At 43.1% G+C, this 20976-nt stretch overlaps 1 protein-coding gene across 1 annotated transcript; it reads left to right on the top strand.

Moving 5' to 3' along the window:
• Nucleotides 1–7296: 7296 nt before the first annotated feature.
• On the top strand, nucleotides 7297–11671 carry Fam177b (family with sequence similarity 177 member B). The gene is made up of 4 exons (XM_050142814.1): nucleotides 7297–7422; nucleotides 7881–7947; nucleotides 10772–10869; nucleotides 11528–11671. The coding sequence occupies exons 1-4, from the start codon at nucleotides 7297–7299 to the stop codon at nucleotides 11669–11671; spliced, it is 435 nt and encodes a 144-aa protein (XP_049998771.1).
• The last annotated feature ends 9305 nt before the right edge of the window (nucleotides 11672–20976 follow it).

Raw genomic sequence — 20976 nt, 5'->3', positions numbered from 1 at the left:
GCTAGGAGGTAGATCTGTGAAATAAATATACCAGAGCAAAAGCCTGATGTGGAATATATAAACTCTGGAGTCAAATGTGTGTAGTCACAGAGTCAAAGAAGATCATCAAGAGGCATCTAATATTGAAAGGCTGGGCACAGGACACACTGCTGATTACAATGTGTACCTGGAAGCATCCTTGATCACCTCGAGTCAGGTTTTTAAGAAACAAGTAAAGTTCTTCCGAAGAATCAAACAGGTTAAAAAGTTTGACACATGGAGCATTTGACCTAGGAATTGATGTAAAGAGAAAGGCTGTGAAGATGTTCAAAAATAAAGCCAAGCATTCCAAATTGCTCAGTATTGAGCTGTAGGACAGGCACTGTGATCAGCAAGGTGAATTCTGTACGGCATGTTTTCAAATGCCCATTAGGTGGCAGAAAACCCTTCTCTAAGCCAGCTGTGAGCTAGTCCTCCTCCACCCTCCATCTCGCTAGGAGTCCTCTGAATCAAAGGTGCGCGTCTACTGAATGCTGAACTCTGTTGTTATGAAGAACAGAGGCTAGCATTTTCTCCAGAAGACACTTTGATAAAATCATAGTCAGCAGCTCTCAGCCTGTAATAGGCAGAGCAGGCTCTATGTGGGGCTGGCTTTGCGTGGAAAGATGTGTTTGGGTGGTCTTGTGAGTAAATTGACTACAACCAGACTGTTAAGCCTTATTTAAAGCTTTCATGTTCAAGCTTTTTACTTTTTGATGAGACTGAAGTGGATAGGGCTCAGAAGTAAAAGGTAAGGAACCTTCCTAGAAAATAATGCACAGAACATTCTAGAACTGGCCTGAAGTTTAAGCTTTCTGTCGTTCACCACCTCACTGATTCCCACAATTTTTGTTTGAATTTGTAAGTCATCTTTCTCCACTCTTTATATGACACGCTGATCCTTAAGTTCACCTAGGCAGCTTCACAGAAATCAGGGTCCCTTGTATCCCAGGGACGGCAGTTTAAGTGGCCTGCAGGGCCTTTGTTTGGAACTTTTATCTTGACCCAGGTGGTTCTGACATAAAGTGGAGTTTGGGAGCACCAGGTTTGGTCAATGCTGACCATGTAAATACAGGAAACCTTCCCACAACTCAAACATGCCCCTCCTTATAAGACAAACACAAGATCATTTCCACGTCAGCACACACAGGGACTCAGCCTCAGTTGGATGGGATTAATTTACCATCTGTGGAGGAGCTGCTAGCACCAAATGTTGTTCTGCAGAGAACACTAAAAGGCAACTCATTACAGCGAGGAATGAAAAACAGGTCATGTGAGTGGGTTTCTGAAATCTTTTTATTTTCCTTGGATTGTCATAGAATGGGTTTTGTTTCTCATGGCGTGTTATGTTTACTTGTTCAATACTATCGTGCTTCTTATATTGGTCTTAACAAATTTTAATGAAGCCGTGCGGTGGTGGCGCACGCCTTTAATCCCAGCACTCGGGAGGCAGAGACAGGCGGATCTCTGTGAGTTCGAGGCCAGCCTGGTCTACAAGAGCTAGTTCCAGGACAGGCTCCAAAGCCACAGAGAAACCCTGTCTCGAAAAACCAAAAAGAGAAGACCAAAAAACAAAAACTATAGAAACAAATTTTAATGAAGACTTATTTATTTAATACGCACTGTCATTTGAAACCAAATAGTATCTTTACTTTCTGTCACTGTGGCTCTTGTGGAATACACTGGCACTAAGTCAGGGACAACAGGTGGAGCCTCCAGGTCTCCTCAGTGATCCCCAAAGGCACAGTAACTTGTGCCTCAGAAGATGAATTTAACATGTCTGTCTCCCGGGAGTTCTAGAACTCTGATCATTCCAGTTCATAAACTGAGCATTGCACCAATGAGACTTGGTTACTTGTGTTACCAAAAATAAAATCACAGGTAGCTTTATACATGAGTGCATATGTGTGCACACGTATCCAATCATGCCTGTGCTGCTCACAAAATAGTTTTGAAATTTGAGTTCTCAGCCTTTAAAAAGGATGCTAACAGTGGCTGACATTTATTTCTACCCCTGATGTATTCCTAATACTTTCCTTTCCTTCATATTCTGTTCTTAAGTTTCCCACTTGGTCTCCTCTTCCTTGTCTTCATTTGTTTTGCCAATTTTTTTGAGAGAGAGAGAGAGAGAGAGAGAGAGAGAGAGAGAGAGAGAGAGACTCACTGTGTAGTTCTGGCTGACCTGGAACTCTCACTTTAAATTGCTCATTGTGAGTCAAACAACTTATCCTATCTAACCTATCCCTAAACAATGCTTAGAAGCTATCCGCTCATATTTTTTAATGGTCTAACACTTAGTACTGTTTTATCTTCATATTGTCTCCACTGAAATTGTGTTAAGGGTCAATACTTACTGTGATTTGAATTTTCCTGTTTTTAGTAATTTCTGCTTCTTGCATATTACTCTTGCTCCTTTTTGACATACAGTCTTTCAATGAAGACAGAGAAAATTATTAGCCATGTTTTCACTCTAAATTATTGTTTTGCTAGTTACTGAATTCCTTTTGACAACAATGCAAGGTCTGATAGGCCATTGTTTACATGAAGTTGGCCAGTACTATAATTGCTACACGTTTACAAGTAATCTTCTTTTTTTCGGTCAAATTAATTATTTTCTGTTGGGCTGTAGATATATTTCAGCAGCAGTGACTAGCTAGCATACATGTTCTTTCTTAGGACTGCTAATGAGGAAACATTTTTCTGTAATTTTCATTATCTGTATTCGATTTCATGCCTATTCACCCCCCCAGGTATTCTGTTTCCAGTTTGGAAGGCTTGTACCTTTCTTCTACCATGGACAGCTGACAAGCCATTTCCTCCCCTCTGTTCCTGTTCAGTGCTTTCAAAACTTTTATTAGACAACTCTCGCTCTCTTACCTACATTTTATAGCTCGCAACCCTAGTCTTGTGCTAAATGTACATATTTATTCCATACTCTTAGATTTCTCCACTACTTTAAATTTATACCCAAGCTTCCCCGTGTTGGTTGTGTACCTAATTTCTAGAATTTCTGTCTAGTCCCTTTTCAAGTTGACCTGTTCTGTGGGTGTTGCGTTTCCCTTTGGCTTTCTGAACACAGCAGACACAGGAAGACTCACTTTAGAGTTTGCACCTGCATTAGTCAGGGTTCTCTAGAGTAGCAGAGGTTACAGAATGATTCTCTATATAGAGAGGAGGATTTATTAGAATGATTTATAGGCTGCCGTCTAGCTAATCCCACACGGGTGGCTGTGAATGAAGTCAAGAATCCAGCGGTTGTTTAGTCCATGAGGCTGGATGTCTCAGTTGGTCTTCAGTGTAAGCCAGAATCCCGAAGGAGTCGGCTCTAGTGCCAGTGAAGGAATGGGCTTGCTAGCAGGACAAGAGCAAGTAGGCAAAAGGCCAAAGCTTCCTTCTTCCACGTCCTTATATAGGTTTCCAGGAGAAGGCGTGGCCCAGCTTAGATCTGGTGTGTCTTCCTACCTCAAAAATCCAGATTAAGAATGGATCTTTCTACTTCAAATTAAGCAAAAAGCTCTCCAAGTGCCCTCCATTTTGGGTTTTTAGTTCCAGGTATAGTCAAGTTGACAACCAAGAAACCCATCACACCACTTGTTTTATTATTCTTAATTCTTGGATCAGGTCTGTCATAGATCTTGAATGCCACCCAAAGGTCTATTTGCTAAAATTGTGAGAGGTGCATCGTAGAGCCTTTCAGAAGTAAGACCCAGTGGAAGGACGCTTGGCCACTGGGAGCACGCGTTAACCCTTTTTACTTCCTCTCGTTTTGCTTGCTGAACACCACGAAACAAGCAGCTTCTCCTTTTGGAACACGGAATCGAGCTAAGCCTTTTCTCCTTGCAAGCTGATTATCCCAAATCGTTTGTGACGGCGGCAGAAAGCTGGCGAACACAGATGTGGGTGCCCTTCCACCGTGACACTTTGTTTCTTCACACGGTCTCTGAGTTTCTGCGAGTACATCTTCATCAGAGGTGGTTTTAGCGGAGATTCAGGATGCCCTGTCCTGATGACGCAAACTCATTCCGAGGCAGGTTTGCCTTTCCACTCGGCAGGGTTCTGAGGCTTAGACTGGTTTTTGATTCCTTGGCTTTGTCATAGAGCATCATCCACATAATGCCCCTGAACCAGCTGCCTAGCAGCATGTGCACTGGCCTGCATTCCAGTCGGTTTCCAGGAGAGTATTGCCACAATACGGTAAATTCCTCTGCTATTTCTGCAGACCCTGGGAGAGTTTCTTTAGTCTATAAGTTAGAGATGTGATAGTATTTTATTATCTTGGCCTTTTGTGTGTAGCTCACTTTAGCTCCTCATTCTCACAGAGTCCATGACTTGGGCTCTCAGTATTGCTAGTAGCATTCCAGCCTCAAGGCCTGCATCTGACTTGGAAACTCCCAGGAGCTGCTGCCTGGGCTCCAACTCATCATTTCCTCTGATTCTGATACCTCAGCCTTTCCCCTCTCCCTTCCCCCCTCCTTCCTTCTCTTCCTTCTTTCAAATCTTCCTTCCTTTCTTCCTTCCTTCCCATTTTCCTTCCTTCCTATTTTCCTTCCTTCCTTCCTTCCTTCCTTCCTTCCTTCCTTCCTTCCTTCCTTCCTTCCTTCCTTCCTTCCTTCCTCCCTGCCTCCCTACCTTTCTACCTTTCTATTTTCTTCTTCCACTTCCCTCTCCATCTCCTCTTCACACCCTTCTTAGAGCAGCTATGAGCTAAAGTTTTTGTTTGTTAATTTTATCCAGGATTTCTGTCTGTGTGTTTGGAATAAAAAGGAGAATTATTCCAAAGCAACTAAGTCTCCCCTACTTGCTGATATAATTTTTAAAATATATTAAATGTTATTTTTTTAAAAAATAAGTGTGCTTACAATATTGGTGCCTGCTATATACACTACTAAGCTAAAGATAGATACTTAATAATAGTTTTTATTAAAGATTATTTTCTATCTAAGAATTGTTCTACCTTTTGTATGTCTTTATAAGGTACTATATCATTCTGTATTATTATTTAATAGATGAGCATATTATGACAGGGGTTTATTAAGTAATAAAAAATTAAATATAGGTATGCTGGCAGCAAAGCTTTTCTGTTTTATTGAGATGTACTTTAAATATAACAAAATTAGAGGCAGCAAGATGGTTCAGCAAGTGTTTGTGGCCAAACCTGACTACCTGAGCTCAAGCCCTGGGAGCTTTAATGTGGAAGGAGCACCAACTACTTAAACCTCTGACTTCCATGCTCAATGCTATGGTATAACCTCCCCCCCATACACACACAAATAAATAAACGTTTAAGAAATGAAATAAAGTTAATTAACTTCCATGTCAATTTGATTGCTATAAATGTGTGGAGTCAGGTGACCCCCTATTATAGCATGACATTTATTGGGATATTTCCATCTAGTTCTCTTCCCTAACCCTCATTCCTAGCAAACACTGAGCTGTTTTCACATCTGTATGATGCCTTCACTAAACATAAATGGAATCACGCCGTGGAATGACTAGCTTCTCTCGCTTGACATAATGCTCTTGAGAGTCCTTCACTGTATTGCAAGTGTTAGTTGTTTATCACTCTGGATTGTTGAGTAGCATCTCACTGACCAGATAAACCACCTTTGGTTTGTCCATCTTATGATTTGTGTTTAGTTTGGGACTCTCACAAATCGAGGTGATATGAATATTCACATATGTATGTTAAAAAGATTTTTTTCTTTTTTGGGGGATAGTTATCAAAAGAAGGGATTAAAAAAGTATATGGTAAATGTATGTTTAATGTTTAAGAAATTGCCAAATGGTTCTCTAAAGTGACTTGAGAGACTTATTTTGGTTCACTGATTGAGAGGTTTCTGTTTGTGGTTACTTGGGCTTTTGGTGGCACAGCACAACATGGTGAGAACATGGCAGAGGAAGCCTGGTCATATGGTAATCAAGAGGAAACAAAGAAAGAGGAAAGGGCTCCAGTCCCTTCAAGGGTGCACTCCGAATGACCTTATCACCACACTAGAGGCGGTGGGACCTGAGAGAATAGAACCGATAAATGTGGTGAACTAAAGTCTCATGCAGTAGCCAGCTTTATTCAGAGCATCAGACAGTTTATACTCTGAGGGTTAAGAAGGGACACAAGAGTAAAGTGTACCTCCACAAGGACAAGACACAGGTGGATGGCAAGCCACACATGGCGGGCAAGCCGCACATGGCAAAAGCGTGTTCTTTTTCATAGAGGCATATCAACAAATAACAATAGCTGCTTGTAATGAATATTCTGGAGTAAACCGACTCCTACCCACTACAGCTGGGAGGAGCATGAACATACATTCCCAGAACAATTCTGTGTTTAAAGAAACTGGAGGTCACACGTCTCTTGTCTTGTTTTCTTGGAGTTTTATCACAAGCACTCAGAATTCTCCTGGCACAATCTATTCTTGAACCACATTCCAACATGACCTCAGTTCCTCTGCCAGACTTCACCTCCTAAATGTCCTACCATTTTCTAGTAGCATTACGGGCCAGGGACTGCACCTGAAACACCTGGGCTTTTGGCGAATGTTCCAGATCTAAACAACTCTTCGCTAGCAGTGTATGAGTGCTCCGGTTGCCTCACACGCATGCCCGATATGTGATATTGTTAGTCATGTTTAAATCTTAGTCACTCTAGTGGGCCCATGTTGACATCTTATTAGGCTTTAATATGCATGTCTTTAATGATCAATGGCATGGCCATCCTTTCGTGTGTGTCTTTGCTATCTGTAATTCATCTTTGGTAGCCTGCTAAACTCTTTTGCTCATGTGAGAATTATGTCTTAACTATTGAATTATAGTAATGTTTTACATATTCTGAACGTGCTTCTTTACTGCAATAGGCTTTGCAAATATTTTCTCCTGTCTGTGCAATCTGTGCTCATGAATGCTCCCTGTGTCACCTCTCAGTGCAAAATGCAATGACTGAGAAACTTTGATGGTCAATGGTTTACGCCTCCCAACAGTTGTGGCTTTCACAGTGATTAAAAGATCTGGCAGCCATGCTGAAACCTTTTGTCCAAACATCCAATAACCACATCTTTACTAAATCAATCTCTTTAATTCTGATACAGACTGAACATTCCTCTCAGATGTGAGGAGTCAAGATTGCCTGATAGGATTGCCTCTGACCTCTGCCCTTACCTTCATTGAAAACAACTAGCTACATATAAACCCTGCCCTGGGCAGCTTGTCCTGGGGCATTCTGTTTTCATGTAACTGGGAGAACCCCTTGTGGAGGAAGACCACCTCCAACAGTCAGAATCAGAAATGAGTGGACCTCGTAAAAGCGCTACTCCCAAAAGGGTTATCCACTTTGCTGACGGAGACACCATGGAAGAATACAGCACAGAGGAAGAGGAAGAAAAAGAGGACCAGAACTCAGCATATGACCCTGTAAGCTCATCGTGTTAGTATTGATGGGAGGAGGGGAATAAATGAGTGGTTGATCCAGATAAATTATATGGAAAATATGGCTTTACATTAAGCTTTTGGTTTTCTTGATAGCTTTTTAGATCACATATAGGCAACAGACAGCCATTGGTTTGCTAGTTTTCTCGTTGGTAAGAGAGAAAATTAAACATTTACAGTACATTTTGAAATCTCTATGAAAGAATTGCCAATCGCTGTTCCTGATATTAATTATCTTTAAATTTTTTATCTTAGTCATTTATTTGTTGAGGTTGAGAGCACACATGTCATGGTATGCGTGTGGGGGCCAATGGACAACATGTAGCAGTCAGCTCTTTCCTTCCACCACACGGGGCCTGGGGACTGAACTCGAGTTGCCAGACTTGGCAGCCTTTGCCCACTTGTTATTAATTATCCTAATTTGATTTCTTTCTATTTTTCAGTCTAAACTTTCATGGGGATCATACTTCTGGTTTTGGGCAGGTCAAGTAGCAAGCAATTCAATTTCTAGTAAGTACTGCTAAGGTTTGTGTGTTGTGGGATTTTCTTCTGTATGCTGCAAATATATTTTATTACCATTGGTTAATGAATAAAACTGTTAAAGCCAGTGGCTTAGCAGACTAAAGCCAGGTGGGAAATCTGAAGTGATATAGAGAGTAGGCAGAGTCAAGGAAACATCATGAAACTGGCGTAAGAGAAGGACCCAGAACCTTTCTGGTAAGCCACAGCCTAGTGACAATACATACATTAATAGAAATGGGTTAATTTAAGGTGTAAGAGTTAGTTAATAAGAAGCCTGAGCTAGAAGGCCAAATAGTGTTGTAATTAATATAGTTTCTGTGTGTTTTTTCAGGCCCGGGTGGCCAGGAAATGAACTAGCATCCTCCGCCAACATTTGGGTTTTGTCTTCCCTTTCCTTCCTTCCTTCCTTCCTTCCTTCCTTCCTTCCTTCCTTCCTTCCTTCCTTCCTTCCTTTCTTCTTTCCTTCCTTCCTTCCTTCCTTCCTTCCTTCTTTCCTTCCTTCCTTCCTTCCTTCCTTCCTTCCTTCCTTCCTTTTTTCATTCTTTCTTTTCTGTGTATTTACTGATTCTCCAAGACATATGAGACTTCCAGCTGTTCCATCCACTCCCCAGGATTCAGAAATGATAATCTGGTAACTTCTAAATTCATGTGGTAACTGTCCCAAAGACACAGAGATTCTTCTATCTGCCTTCTGCTTTTCTTTCTACCCATGGATTATGATTGGGATGGGATTGACTTTCCAATGTAATTTCAGTGTCACTGCCTTCCAACATTGTGGAAAACATGGATTCTTTGGAGGGTCATTCCATCTGACCATATCACTCCATTAGTATTAGTTTTACTGTGACTTGAAGACTCACTGGTTGTTGCCATGGCATCCATGCCAACCAGGCTTTCCCACTCTCTTCAGCTCTTCTCTGTATGTGAGTTTCCCGAGTCACCCTGTGCTTAGTCCCTGAGCTGTTCCCATCCTGGCAATTCTGAACACTAATGACAGCTCTAGGCAAGTGTACCGATCTGTGTTGTCCACTGAAAACTGTGACCCGATCTGTGTTATCCACTGAAGACTGTGTATTGATCTGTGTTGCCCACTGAAGACTGTGTACTGATCTGTGTTGCCCACAGAATACTATGTACCAATCTGTGTTGTCTACTGAAGACTGTGTACTAATCTGTGTTGTCCACTGAAGACTGTGTACTAATCTGTGTTGTCCACTGAAGACTGTGTACTGACTGGTGTTGTCCACTGAAGACTGTGTACTGATCTGTGTTGTCTACTGAAGACTGTGTACCGATCTGTGTTGCCCACTGAATACTGTGGACCGATCTGTGTTGTCCACTGAAGACTGTGTACTGGTCTGTGTTGTCCACTGAAGACTGTGGACCAATCTGTGTTATCCACTGAAGACTGTGTACTGATCTGTGTTGTCCACTGAAGACTGTGTACTGACTGGTGTTATCCACTGAAGACTGTGTACTGATCTGTGTTGTCCACTGAAGACTGTGTACTAATTTGTGTTGTCTACTGAAGACTGTGTACTAATCTGTGTTGTCCACTGAAGACTGTGGACCGATCTGTGTTGTCTACTGAAGACTGTGTACTGATCTGTGTTGCCCACTGAATACTGTGGACCGATCTGTGTTGTCTACTGAAGACTGTGTACTGATCTGTGTTGCCCACTGAATACTGTGGACCAATCTGTGTTGTCCACTGAAGACTGAACCACATGAGAACAGACGGCTATCACATCTTTTTCTTATCTTGACCCAAATTTTCTCCTTTGAAAGTTCCTGCATCAGTGTAGTCATCACTCTCAGAGTTGTGCAAAATCAGCCCACGTTCTTCTTTCATGGATCAAAGATGCAAATAATTGAAGCCATTAGTCAATCCTTCCTGAGTTTATTCTCCATCTGGACACCCTTCCCTGTTTTTGTTAAAAAAAAGAACATTGAACGACACAGTGCTAAGTTCTCCCAGCACAGTTATTCTGCTATAAACATGAGCTCTCTCGGCCCCTCCTGGGGACATACAGGATGTCCTATATGCTTATTTATAGCGCATAGAATCTTACTTTGTTTTACTTGCATTTGTTTCATTTTGAACACAATTGGCAAATGTATAATGACTCATTTCCTTCTAATTTGTCTGCTCGTGAATGCGATAGCAAGAAAAGTTACTTTTTACTTTAGAATTCTGAGAAAGCCTAAACTGTGGCTCTCACAAACTCATCTCTATTCATCCATTAGAAAAGCATTACTGACTGCCTACCGCATGCCCTGCACCTAGCTGGACTCTGAGACACAAAGACAAATGATGATGTGTTCGTGGGCTTTAATTTTCAAAGAATCGGGTAGACTAGTATGTGCCCAGATTTGCAATTTGTGCTCATAGTTGTCAGGATAGGGACAACTCAGGGACTAGGGACAGGGAAACGCAGGAAAACGCACATAAAGAGAAGACTCTAAGAGAACCATGAAAGTCTGGTCCCCATTAGAAAAGGTTGCTCTGATCTGGAAGGAAGGAGCCAGCACAGCTTTAGGTTTCCTGGCCTATCCTAGGACTCGTAAAAGATACAGAACCTTACAGGATGAGAGAACGGAGGAAGAGCCTACAGTGATTTTCATGTGGGGCTTTGGCTCATAACGATACAAATTTCTTGGGCATGGTGACCCATGCCTGTGGTCCTGGCTATTCCAGAGGCCCAGTGTGGTAGGACAGGCCATTGCAAACAAGTTTAGGTTCTTAGCACCTGGGCTGACCCGAAGCTTCAATCATGGATTCAGTTTCTCCAAGCACTGTTCTTCCTTCCAGCTTGTGAATTCCTTGGTGAAAGATTTGCCGTCTTCTTTGGTCTTACCAAACCCAAATATCAGTATGTGCTGAATGAGTATCGCAGAACACAAGATAAGGTAGGTAAAGTCCTGCTGGGGGGTGCCAGGGACTCTGAGATGGGAGGGGCATTTCACTAGTTAGATTTCTGCTGGCTCTGGCTGAACGCAGGTAGAAGCAACTTAAGCAAGGATGATTCACAGGTTGACAGAATCACAGTAGCAGGGAAGACTTGGAGGCCAATGACTCCATAGCAGTGGCGGTGTGAGGCTGTTTCTTTACATCCAGGTGGATTAGGAGATAGAGAAGGAACAGGAAGCTGGCTGATCCTCCAGCAACCCACTTCCTCTAGCTAGGCCTTTCATTCCCCAAATTTCCACAATCTCCTGAAACAGCACTGCCAGCTGGAGGCCAAGGATTCAGATACGTGAGCCTACAGGGAATATCTAGATGGCAAGTGTATGGAAGAATGTATTTCTCCCTGGTGATGAAGTCGCACAACTGCACTGAGCTCCCATGGCCAGACTGGCTCACACTGCCAACGCTTCTTGTGCCGTAACACTCGTGCTTGCCTCATTCCCATGAAGTCACGATTTCAAAAGTTGAATAGCAAAATGTTTGGGTGTGAGGTTTGATGTTGCTTAAAAGACAAAGCTCCTTACATGAGTGTCTCTACAAGAGGGAGTTCAGAGCTCTGTGGCTCTTCTGTGAAGCTTTCCCTCCTTTCTCTCCAAACAGGAAGTTGACAAGGACACTGAAGGGAATGAACCAGAGGCCCAGGATGCCAAGATTCCTAATGAAAAGTGTCACCTGGGAGCTGGTGGCCAAGAGTATGGGGCCATCTCTTCCGGAGGAGGCCTGGTGGCAGATTCCAGCTCATGATGGACAACAGAAGCTAGCCCTGCATTCCAATGCCTTGGCTGTTGGTTACCATGGTAGCAGCACAATGGCAGTACTTCTGAGCTTGCTCTGGTTCTAAGCTCATGAATGAAGTCTCAAGAATTCAAGAGCTGTATGTAACAATGAAAGAGATGTTAGATACTTTCACAACATACATTTTTAAATTGTAAACACCTACCCTGCTGTCTGTCATTCCAGTAATACAATCCTGTCAGCCCTGACTTTGCACAACTGCAGTGCCTTATGGGACTTTGGGCCTGGAGGTTTGGACTGCCATTTTTTATGGTGGTTCTAGGGTCCAGTAAAAAAAAACAAAAACAAAAACAAAACAAAGCCAGAAATCTAAACTTAACCTATACATTCGCCTTATAACATATGTATTTCATTTCCTTCCATACAGCTGTCTGAATTAGTCGGGGCTTATTTTACCATTGGGAATTTAATCATTACATTACCTTTTTATTTTAAAAAAGAATCTTTTATCATTTTACATACCAGTCCCAGTTCTCACTCCCTCTCTTCCTCCCTCTCCCTCTACCTTCTGCCCCACCACACCCCCCATTGACTCCTCAGAGAGAGTAAGGCTTCCTTCCAATGGGGAGTCAAGAAAGTTTAACACATTGCTTTGAGGAAGGACCAAGGCCCTCCCCACTATATCAAGGCTGAGCAAGGTCTCCCTCCAAAGAGAATGGACTCCAAAAACCCAGTTCAAGCACTAGGGATAAATCCTGGTTCCACTGCCAGTGGCCCCGCATTCTGCCCCAGTCACACAGCTGTCCCCCACATTCAGAGGGCCTAGTTTGGTCCTGTGCTGGTTCCCCTGCAGTCAGTCCAGAGTCAGTGAGCCCCCTTAGCTCAGGTAAGTCTTATCAAAGGGTATCCCCATCATGGTCTGTGGGAGCCCATGTGTGACTCAGTTCCCATCTGTGCTGTGGGATAATCCGTTTGTACACTATGAAGATGCGTTGCTCCCATTGTTAATAAAATGCTGATTGGCTGATGGGTAGGCAGGATTTTTGGGGGCAGAGAGGATTTGGGAAGCAGTTGGTGGAACAGAACTGATCGTGGTCCCAACTCTCCTGATCTTGGGATCTTCCAACTTCTGACCTTTTGGCTCCTCCATGCATTGATGCTTTCATGACTGTTGAAACACTAGCATGCTGGGGAAATTAAGCACTGGCAACAGATGTAAAGAATTCTGTCCCCTCTGGTTATGTTTCTTCCTCTACAGTGCAGCATCACAGGGCTATGGGGTGTGAACCCCGAAGACCCTGAAAAGGGAAGCACTTTTTTTTCTTTTTTAGTGTCATGGAAGATGGGTGAAAGGTCAGTGAGTTAATATGATCCTGGATTATTTCGGCTTTGCCAATTCTATGGCCCATCGCCCCCATGTAAGTTGCTTAACCTTGATGTTCTTGTGTCTAAAACAGGTTTGCTATGGGAAGCAAATCTAATTTAAACTAGTTTATATAACAAGATAGGATTATTTTTGGAAGGATATTAAGGTTCCTCCAAGGTCAGATAAATCTCAACAGTGTCTCTTAACAGTCTGATGAGGAACTACCAAAGTTGGTGCCTTTTCTTTCTCCTCTGTCCTGCTCCAGAGGCAGAAGAAGATGCAATAACCTTCCTACTCCTCCATTCGGTAACTGGTGTTCTGGACCTCAGTCCCAACTCTAGACAGACAGGAAGCAGGCTCTGATTAGCCCTCCTCTGTCCTGTGTCAGTCCCTAATTCAGTTCCAGTGGCCCACAGGGCAGAGACACATTGTAGCAACACGGTTATTGGGTCGTTTTCTCAATGAAGATGATTCTCAGGAAAGGGAGCTAAAAATGATCTCAGCAGATAATCCAGGGGATATTTTATGTGAAAATTGAGGAAAAACAGTTAGCCATAATTGGACACTAAAGTCACTGTGCGTCAACTAAATTTTTTAACATCGGTGATGTGCTGAGTTGACTGGGTGTTGGGAGCAGTGAGACCCCAGATCCTGAAGTTCTTGTAATCCCCTGATCTGAGTGCCTACAGCTGCTCTGAGCACGAGACCTTCAGGAGTTCCTGATGACAGGAGAGTGGTTTCTGGTGGGTCTGGCTGGGGCGTGGCTATCTCTATATAATCTGCCCCCGAACACAATAAAGGGGGCATTTTTGGGAAATTCAAGGATGACCCGTGTCGCTGTCTCTCTGTCTGTGTGTGTCTGTGTTATTTTAACCTCCAGCCCCCTTGCCGGAAGCTCGCGAACTGGGTGCCAGCGCACAGAGCGCAGACACGGGGCAACTGGGCCCAGATTAAAGACTATCTGTGGGACTATTTCAGTGAGAGCAGCACTCGAACGCATTGCGGTGTCAAGGACATCATATAACTCCATCCAAGGCCTGAGTGGAATAGAAAGTCCAGGATGGAGGATTTCCCCCTTTTTGCTGCCTTCTTGCTTGAGCTAAATGCCTTGTTCCTTCTTCTCTTCTGTGTCCTTCGTCTGGGGCTTGGGTCACGGCTTATGCCACTCTGCCCGTTCTCAGCCCTTGGACCAGGACTTAGGTCATGGCCTGCCCACCCCACCCCATTCTCAGGCTTTTGGACTGCGATTGATTTGTTCTACCACCAACTTTCCTGAATTCTCAGGTTGCATGTGGCAGACGGTGGGATTTCTTGGCTTCTGAAAGCAAGAGAGCTTTTTTCTAATAACATCTATCCAGTTCCCCATATAAGATCTACCTGCCGACCTATCATCTACCCATCCTACTGCCTCCATTTCACTGGAGAATCTGATTAATAGGCATTGAACGAGAATCCCAGGTTTGCATGGTCTGTCCTCATTAAGCAAGCTTAGTTCGTCACCTGACATGCTCTGTTTGTTCAGTTTCAAGGTGAAACAGATTCGAGGGTTTTATGACACAGCAGAAGGGGCCACACCTCGAGGCTAAGCATTAGTTACATAAACCTCAGGTGTCAGATCAAAGCAAAAATCTATACTTAATTTACTTGCTCTTTTCTTTCAGAATAAGCTCTAGTGATTTTTTTGTTTGTTTTACTTTTCTAATAAAACTATCCATTTGCTAAACAACTACTTGTCGATGATTCTAGGGAGCCAGGCTGTGGTGGTTTGAATGAGAATGGCCCCTATAGGATCATATGTTTGAGTGCTTGGTCCCCAGTTGGTGGAACTGTCTGGGAAGCATTAGGAGGTGTGGCCTTATTGGCGGAGGTGTGTCAGTGGAGGTGGGTTTTGAAGTTTAAAATGCCGACTACATTCCCAATGTGATTGCACTTCCCCTCCCCCCAGCAATCCAACTGCCATGTTGTGAGGGCACTCGAGCAATGCAATGGACGCAATGCTTTCTTCCCAGACTCCTAAATTCATATGTCAAAATCTCAACTCAGTGTGACTGTTTTAGATGTGGGAGGTGTTAGATCATCACATCAGATTCCCCTTGAAGGAGATTTAGGCCTTGGTAAGAGGCCAGAGGTAGCCAGTTATATGTCTACCAGGTGAGAAGACAGCTTTCAGAACCCTGAAGATGGTCGTTTCAAACCCTGGCTATGGTGCCACCTAGAGAGTTCTGACTCCCAGAACTGTGAGAAGTATATTTATGGTCTTTATAAACCACCCAGCCTATGGTGTTTGCTGTAGCAGCCTGCACTAAACAAGGCTATGAAGAGACCCATGTGGTATGGAACAAGAGTTTGAGACAAACATCCAGTGGCAACTAAGGCTGCTCCCAACCACGGGACTAAGCTTGGAAGATGACCTCCTAGCCTACAGATGGTTGCAGATCCACCCAGCAGCTTGCTGACAGCCTCATTAGAGCTCCTGAGACAAGACCTTCAAGCTACACCTCTCCTGAGTTCCTGACTTACAGAATCTGAGGTCAGAACTATTTGCTGTTCTAAGCTAACATATTTCATCATAAATTTTGCCCTCACACAGCAATACTTCCAATATGTATTTTATTTCTACACATTCCTAGGGATGGCTAAGGATGCTTAAGTTCAACCTAGAACCATAGTCTTCCTAGAAGGTAAGTATTTCATCTCACGTGCCTCAAGACTAGACTGAACTCACCAAGCCATATCAGATGTGCCTCCACCCTTATTGTGAGGTGGGGAAGCCTAGGCACATAACTGTCTCCTCTGCCTCCTGCAACTAAAGTCTCCCATTTCCTTTGCTACCTGCCATTTGCCCAGAGCTGTCTGCAATGTTCCAAAAACCAAACCAAACCAAAACAAACGGTTCTCTGTAAGACTAGTCATGATCACTTCAAAAGAGAGAGTTTAGGCTCCTGGAAACAACACCTCTGCAGTGACAAAACTCTCAGACCTCAGCAGCCATTTCCCCCAAAGGCAGTCTTACTGTCAAGATGGCTCAGTAGGAAGAGGTTCTCTCATTACCAGACTCCATAGGCAGAACCGATACTTCTCACCAACAACCAAGACACAGCATCTTTGCCACCGGTCTAGACTCCCCTCTTTTGTAAGTTCAAACAATTTTACTAACACTGGTGTGTTGGGAGGATGTTTGTGGATGTGATTTTCTTGCACATGTGAAGGACAAAGGACAACTTCGTGGTGCTGGTTCTCTCTGTCCACCTTTCTATGGGTTCAGGGGCTTGGACTCAGGTCACTAGGCTTGTACAGTAAGTACAATAAGGCTTGTACCCCGAGCCACTGAGCCCTCTCACGGGCCTCTCCCTCTTTATAGCTGGTCACCCCCTAGGTCGTTATCACACTCTCACCTTGGTTACTGTTATTAAGTCTATCCTGACTTGTATACATCTTTAAATGGTGTGTGTGTACGGGTGTGTGTGTGTGTGTGTGTGTGTGTGTAGACAGAATTTCTGTACCTCAGGCTGGTCTTGAACTCTTTATATGTCCAAAGATGACCTTGAGTTTCTGATCCCCCTACCTCTACCTCCCAAGCACTGTGATCACTAGACTGCACAACATTACAGTTGATGTGGCATTGGGATTAAATGTACAGTTTTGTGCATGTTGGTAAACACTCTACCACCTGAAACCCATCCCTAGTTCTCTACATATTTGAACCTTGAGGAAGTCACACTTCTAGTCTTTTTCTTCTCAAAAGCTATCTTTGCCCCCTTGTAAATCTATGGGTGCTAGATAATAATGGAGAAACTATATTGCCTAATTCTATCTGTCAATCTCCAAGGCTCCATGGCACACATAGAAAGGGGGAGTAGTTAGCTACCTCTTTCAGCAACATGTGAACCCCAAATTCTTGTCAATCCAAACAGATCCACAGTTAAGGGAATCATGTCACAAAGTCTTCTGAATGAATCTAAATTTAAATGACTTTCTGATTGTTGGTAGTTTAGATTATTTATCAATGTATTTTTATTGTGTGTAACGTAGGCAAATGAAGGTTAATTTGCTAAAGATTGAGACATCCGAACCTTAACCTTCAGAGTAACGATTCAGAAAATGTAAGGTGACGAGAGGAGCTCTTTGACAGATGCACACAGGCATCCATCCTTTATCATCAGCATAAATCACTCAAGCGCCTTTCTCCGAATCAGCCGTCCCTCCAAGGAATGCTGAGCCTTGCTGCTGCTTGGTGACGATGTCCTTCAATTATCCCCATAAAATTTTCTATCCCCTGCCAAATTGCACCACTTCCAACTTTAATATATAATTACTTCATCTACCAGCATCAGAGTGAAGCCAGGCAAACTTTAACCATTTTTATTCCTCAAGTATCTTATAGACCTTTGTTATAAGCTAGCAAACACAGTAGACAGCTTCTCAAGCAGCCATGGAACTTTCTCTAAGGAAAAAAAAAATCTTGAGAACATCAGAGGCAAAGGATCATGGATTATTCAGGTGGGCAGTATTTTTTATTAGAATAAATTACTTGAAAAGAAGTATTATTTCTTTTTACCTGTTTTCTTCAAGCCTGCCGATAGACTAACCTACTATAGAAATCAAGGTATAATATAGACAAAATTTTATTTAGAATTGAGTGAATTTCCGTAGAAACTATGTCTTTACAATAAATATTCATGATAGTTTGGTTATAGTGAGGGAAACATTGTTTTAGCGTCTCGGTAAGATGACATCTTCCCACAAGCAAGATGGCTTCTAAGAATATATCAATATTGGCTAAACCTTCATTTTCAAATTGTAAATAAATTAATCCCTGAAATTGTATGTATATGGAGCTACTACTGCAAACTTGGGGCAACTGACTAAAATATCTACTTTCCTCATTGGCTGATGTGATGGGTGTTTCATTGAGGCATCTTTCTTCTTGAGATGACCACACTAAGTAGCCTAGGCTTGCCTTCAACTCAAGATCTTCCTGCCTCTTGGTACGCAGAGGCTTCCCAAGGACTGGGCCACCATGCCCTAATTCCATATATCATCTTTACAAAGCTTCAGGACCCAGATCTTTGGGGTACTGATCTATGGTTTAGAGACATTCTATAGATAATGGTTAATAATGACAGTCAATTGACTCTAAGTAAAAGCAGCTATGTTCAATAATCTGAGTGGACCTCGGTCAGTCATTTGGGGCCTTTGAGAAACAAAACTAAGGTTTCTGGGGAGGGAACAAGCCTCTCTCAAAATCATAACATGTAAGTGAACATGTTGTCAAACTGCCTTCTAAATATTTATGTTGATACTTACAGATTAACGCTATTCTGAGCCTTGGTCAGAGGAGCGTCACCTTGCAGAAGGCCTCAGTTAATGAAGAGACTAATAACTAGTCACGCAGCTGAGAAGAAATTACTGTTGAGGGCTCAGTCCTAAACAGGGCAGCCACAACATCCCTTATTTACAGTGCTCAGGGGAAGGACATCATGGAAGTTGGCGTAGAAGATGTAAAAGCTGGAGTATGAGGAGGAGCGCTGGGAAATGCTGCCTTCAAGACAGGGCATGGGTATTACACTCACAAGTGAACAGCAACCATGGTCACCAGCACAAGACCTGCTCAAGACGGAGCCTGTTATATTCCAGCGTGGGACGGGGAGGGACAGAGAAGACTCCACCCCTGTCCAAGAGGCTTAGAAATCAATGGCTGCTTTCCTTCAGTGGTGGACCCCAATTAAACTTAGTAGGTCATAATGGAAGTGGGGGGGGTTGGAAGAAAGGGTCCAGAGGGAGGTGTGGGAGAGGAATAAGAAACGATAAAGTGGTTGAAGATGATCAAAATATATTACATGCATGTATGGAGAAAAAAACAACAAAAACTATAGGATGAAAGTTTACCTGAATTCCCAACCCGCTCTGCTGTCTAGATTTTAGACCTACCAGGCCCATGAGACCATGAGCCAGTACCTCCAAATAAACCCCTTTGGGTCTGTTTCCCGGGAGAACGCTGATGAATACCGCTGACATTCGGCTAGCATTAGGAAGTTTCCACCACCATATTTAGTGAGCTACTACACCAGCCAGCTGGCCCATGTTCCCATGAGGTGCTCTGCAGAGCAGCTCCGTGCTGTTTCGTCCGTCTTAGATTTAAATACGCCCACGCTCTTCTAATGCTACACAGAACCCCTTGTCTTGGCTCCCTCAGGCTCATCAAACGATGTCAAAGACTCTAATATGGACGAAGAAACGCCTGGTTCTGTGTTTGCTCTACTCAGAGATCAACTGCAAGTGTGTATAACTCAGTAAAAATTTCAAATTCCCTGGCCAGCCTGCTCCAGGACGAGGAACAGAGAAAAGCCAGGACCAGGGGTCCTCACCAGAGACTACAAGTGAATGCTTGGAATGCGGGAGGGAGAATGTCTTGGAGTGTAAGGGAAATGCCTGGTGAATAGTCAAGAGACTTAGATTTTAATTCCAGTTTCTTGGCTTGTATGGCTTGTCCTGCGAAGGGCTAAGAAGAGCGGGCCTTCTGGAGCATAGCGACGTTAGCTGCAATGCTGTGCACTGCACAGCACCATCCCAAGGGAATGGCATGGTTCTGATGATCTTAGTTACTTTGGGTAGGCAATACTTTTTCTGGGAAAAGAAATATGAAGTGTTTCAAATGAAGGACTTAGATGGAAGTGGGTCTCGTTTCTCTGGTATATTTACTTCACTCAGTTAATTGATGCGGGAAGAACCACCACTCCTTAGGCAGGAGGTCCTGAACTGTTTAATAATGAAAAAAAAATCAAAAAATGCAAGCAAGGTAGTGTGTGTGTATGTGCATGTGCGTGTGTGTGGTGTGTGTACATGTGTACTCATGTCTTTCTGTTCTTGACCTCTTGACTGTGGCTGTGATGTGCCTAGTTATTTGAAGTTCCTCCCTTGGCTTCCCTACAATGATAGATGTAACCAACATCATACATTGAAATGAGCCCCTTTGTCCCCTATGTTGCTTTTTGGCAGGATATTTGATCACAGCAACAGAAAAAGCAGAACAGAACAGAACAGCTCTTCCTGTTTATTCACAGCTATAGATGGCTCTTAGGCAGGACAGGTGACTGAGGAAAGCTGCGTCTGTGGAGAGCCACTTCCGCTAGGCTGAGGATATGACCTTAATACCTGGAGTCAGAGAAACTCAGCAAGATGAATCCTTGGCTGCAGGGATCAGATTCCACAAGAAGGAGGAAGGCAGCATAGAGTGAGAATTTTTACAGAGTGCTATCTATCAGAAGATAGACTTTGAGAGGAAGTAGGTAGATTAGGAATTTAGGTCGGAGTGATAGGGAAAGGTTTCCTGTCAACTTGTCCCCTATTATCAACAACTGCTTTTGGTCTTTTAGAGGACAGGTAGGAAGGGCTGGGAGAAGGGGAGGTTAAGTTCCTTACTAAGTGCGGGGACTTGGAAGGAATTTGTGTACTGTGGGAGGGAGGCAACAGGGAAAGACAGAACAAATAGAGTTTAGCCCTCCAGCTGAAGACCTGTAGGCCGCCTTTATAGACACCAGAGACCAGGAGATAGACAAGCAAATGGCTCAGGAGTGGCTAACATTAATTCCAGTCCTCACCCTGCTACTAAGAATGCATATGATTTTGGGAAAGTCATTTAATTCCTCTGATATCAGTAATCTTATCTAGTGTTTATTATTTTATATTCTGTATCTTCTTCTGGGCATTAATACATTTCCTATAAAAATGGACTCTCCAAATTTAATCTTTTGGACGAGTTTGGTTAAACGAAATGAAAAATGCTTATCCTTCACACATTAATGTATACTGGCAAGCTGCAAAATGCAGATAAACTATATAATTCTTTCCAGAAAGATCTATGATGAGATGAGCTGTGCATGGAGTATCCCAAAAAGTAGCAAGTCTGCTTTGAAAAGCCCTAAGATACAGTTTATAAACCACCTTT

Source organism: Alexandromys fortis, unplaced genomic scaffold, assembly GCF_014885135.2.
Source record: "Alexandromys fortis isolate MF-2015 unplaced genomic scaffold, M_Fortis_MF-2015_v1.1 scaffold_51, whole genome shotgun sequence".
NCBI lineage: Eukaryota > Metazoa > Chordata > Mammalia > Rodentia > Cricetidae > Alexandromys > Alexandromys fortis.
This window is presented reverse-complemented; position numbering and strand designations above follow the sequence as displayed.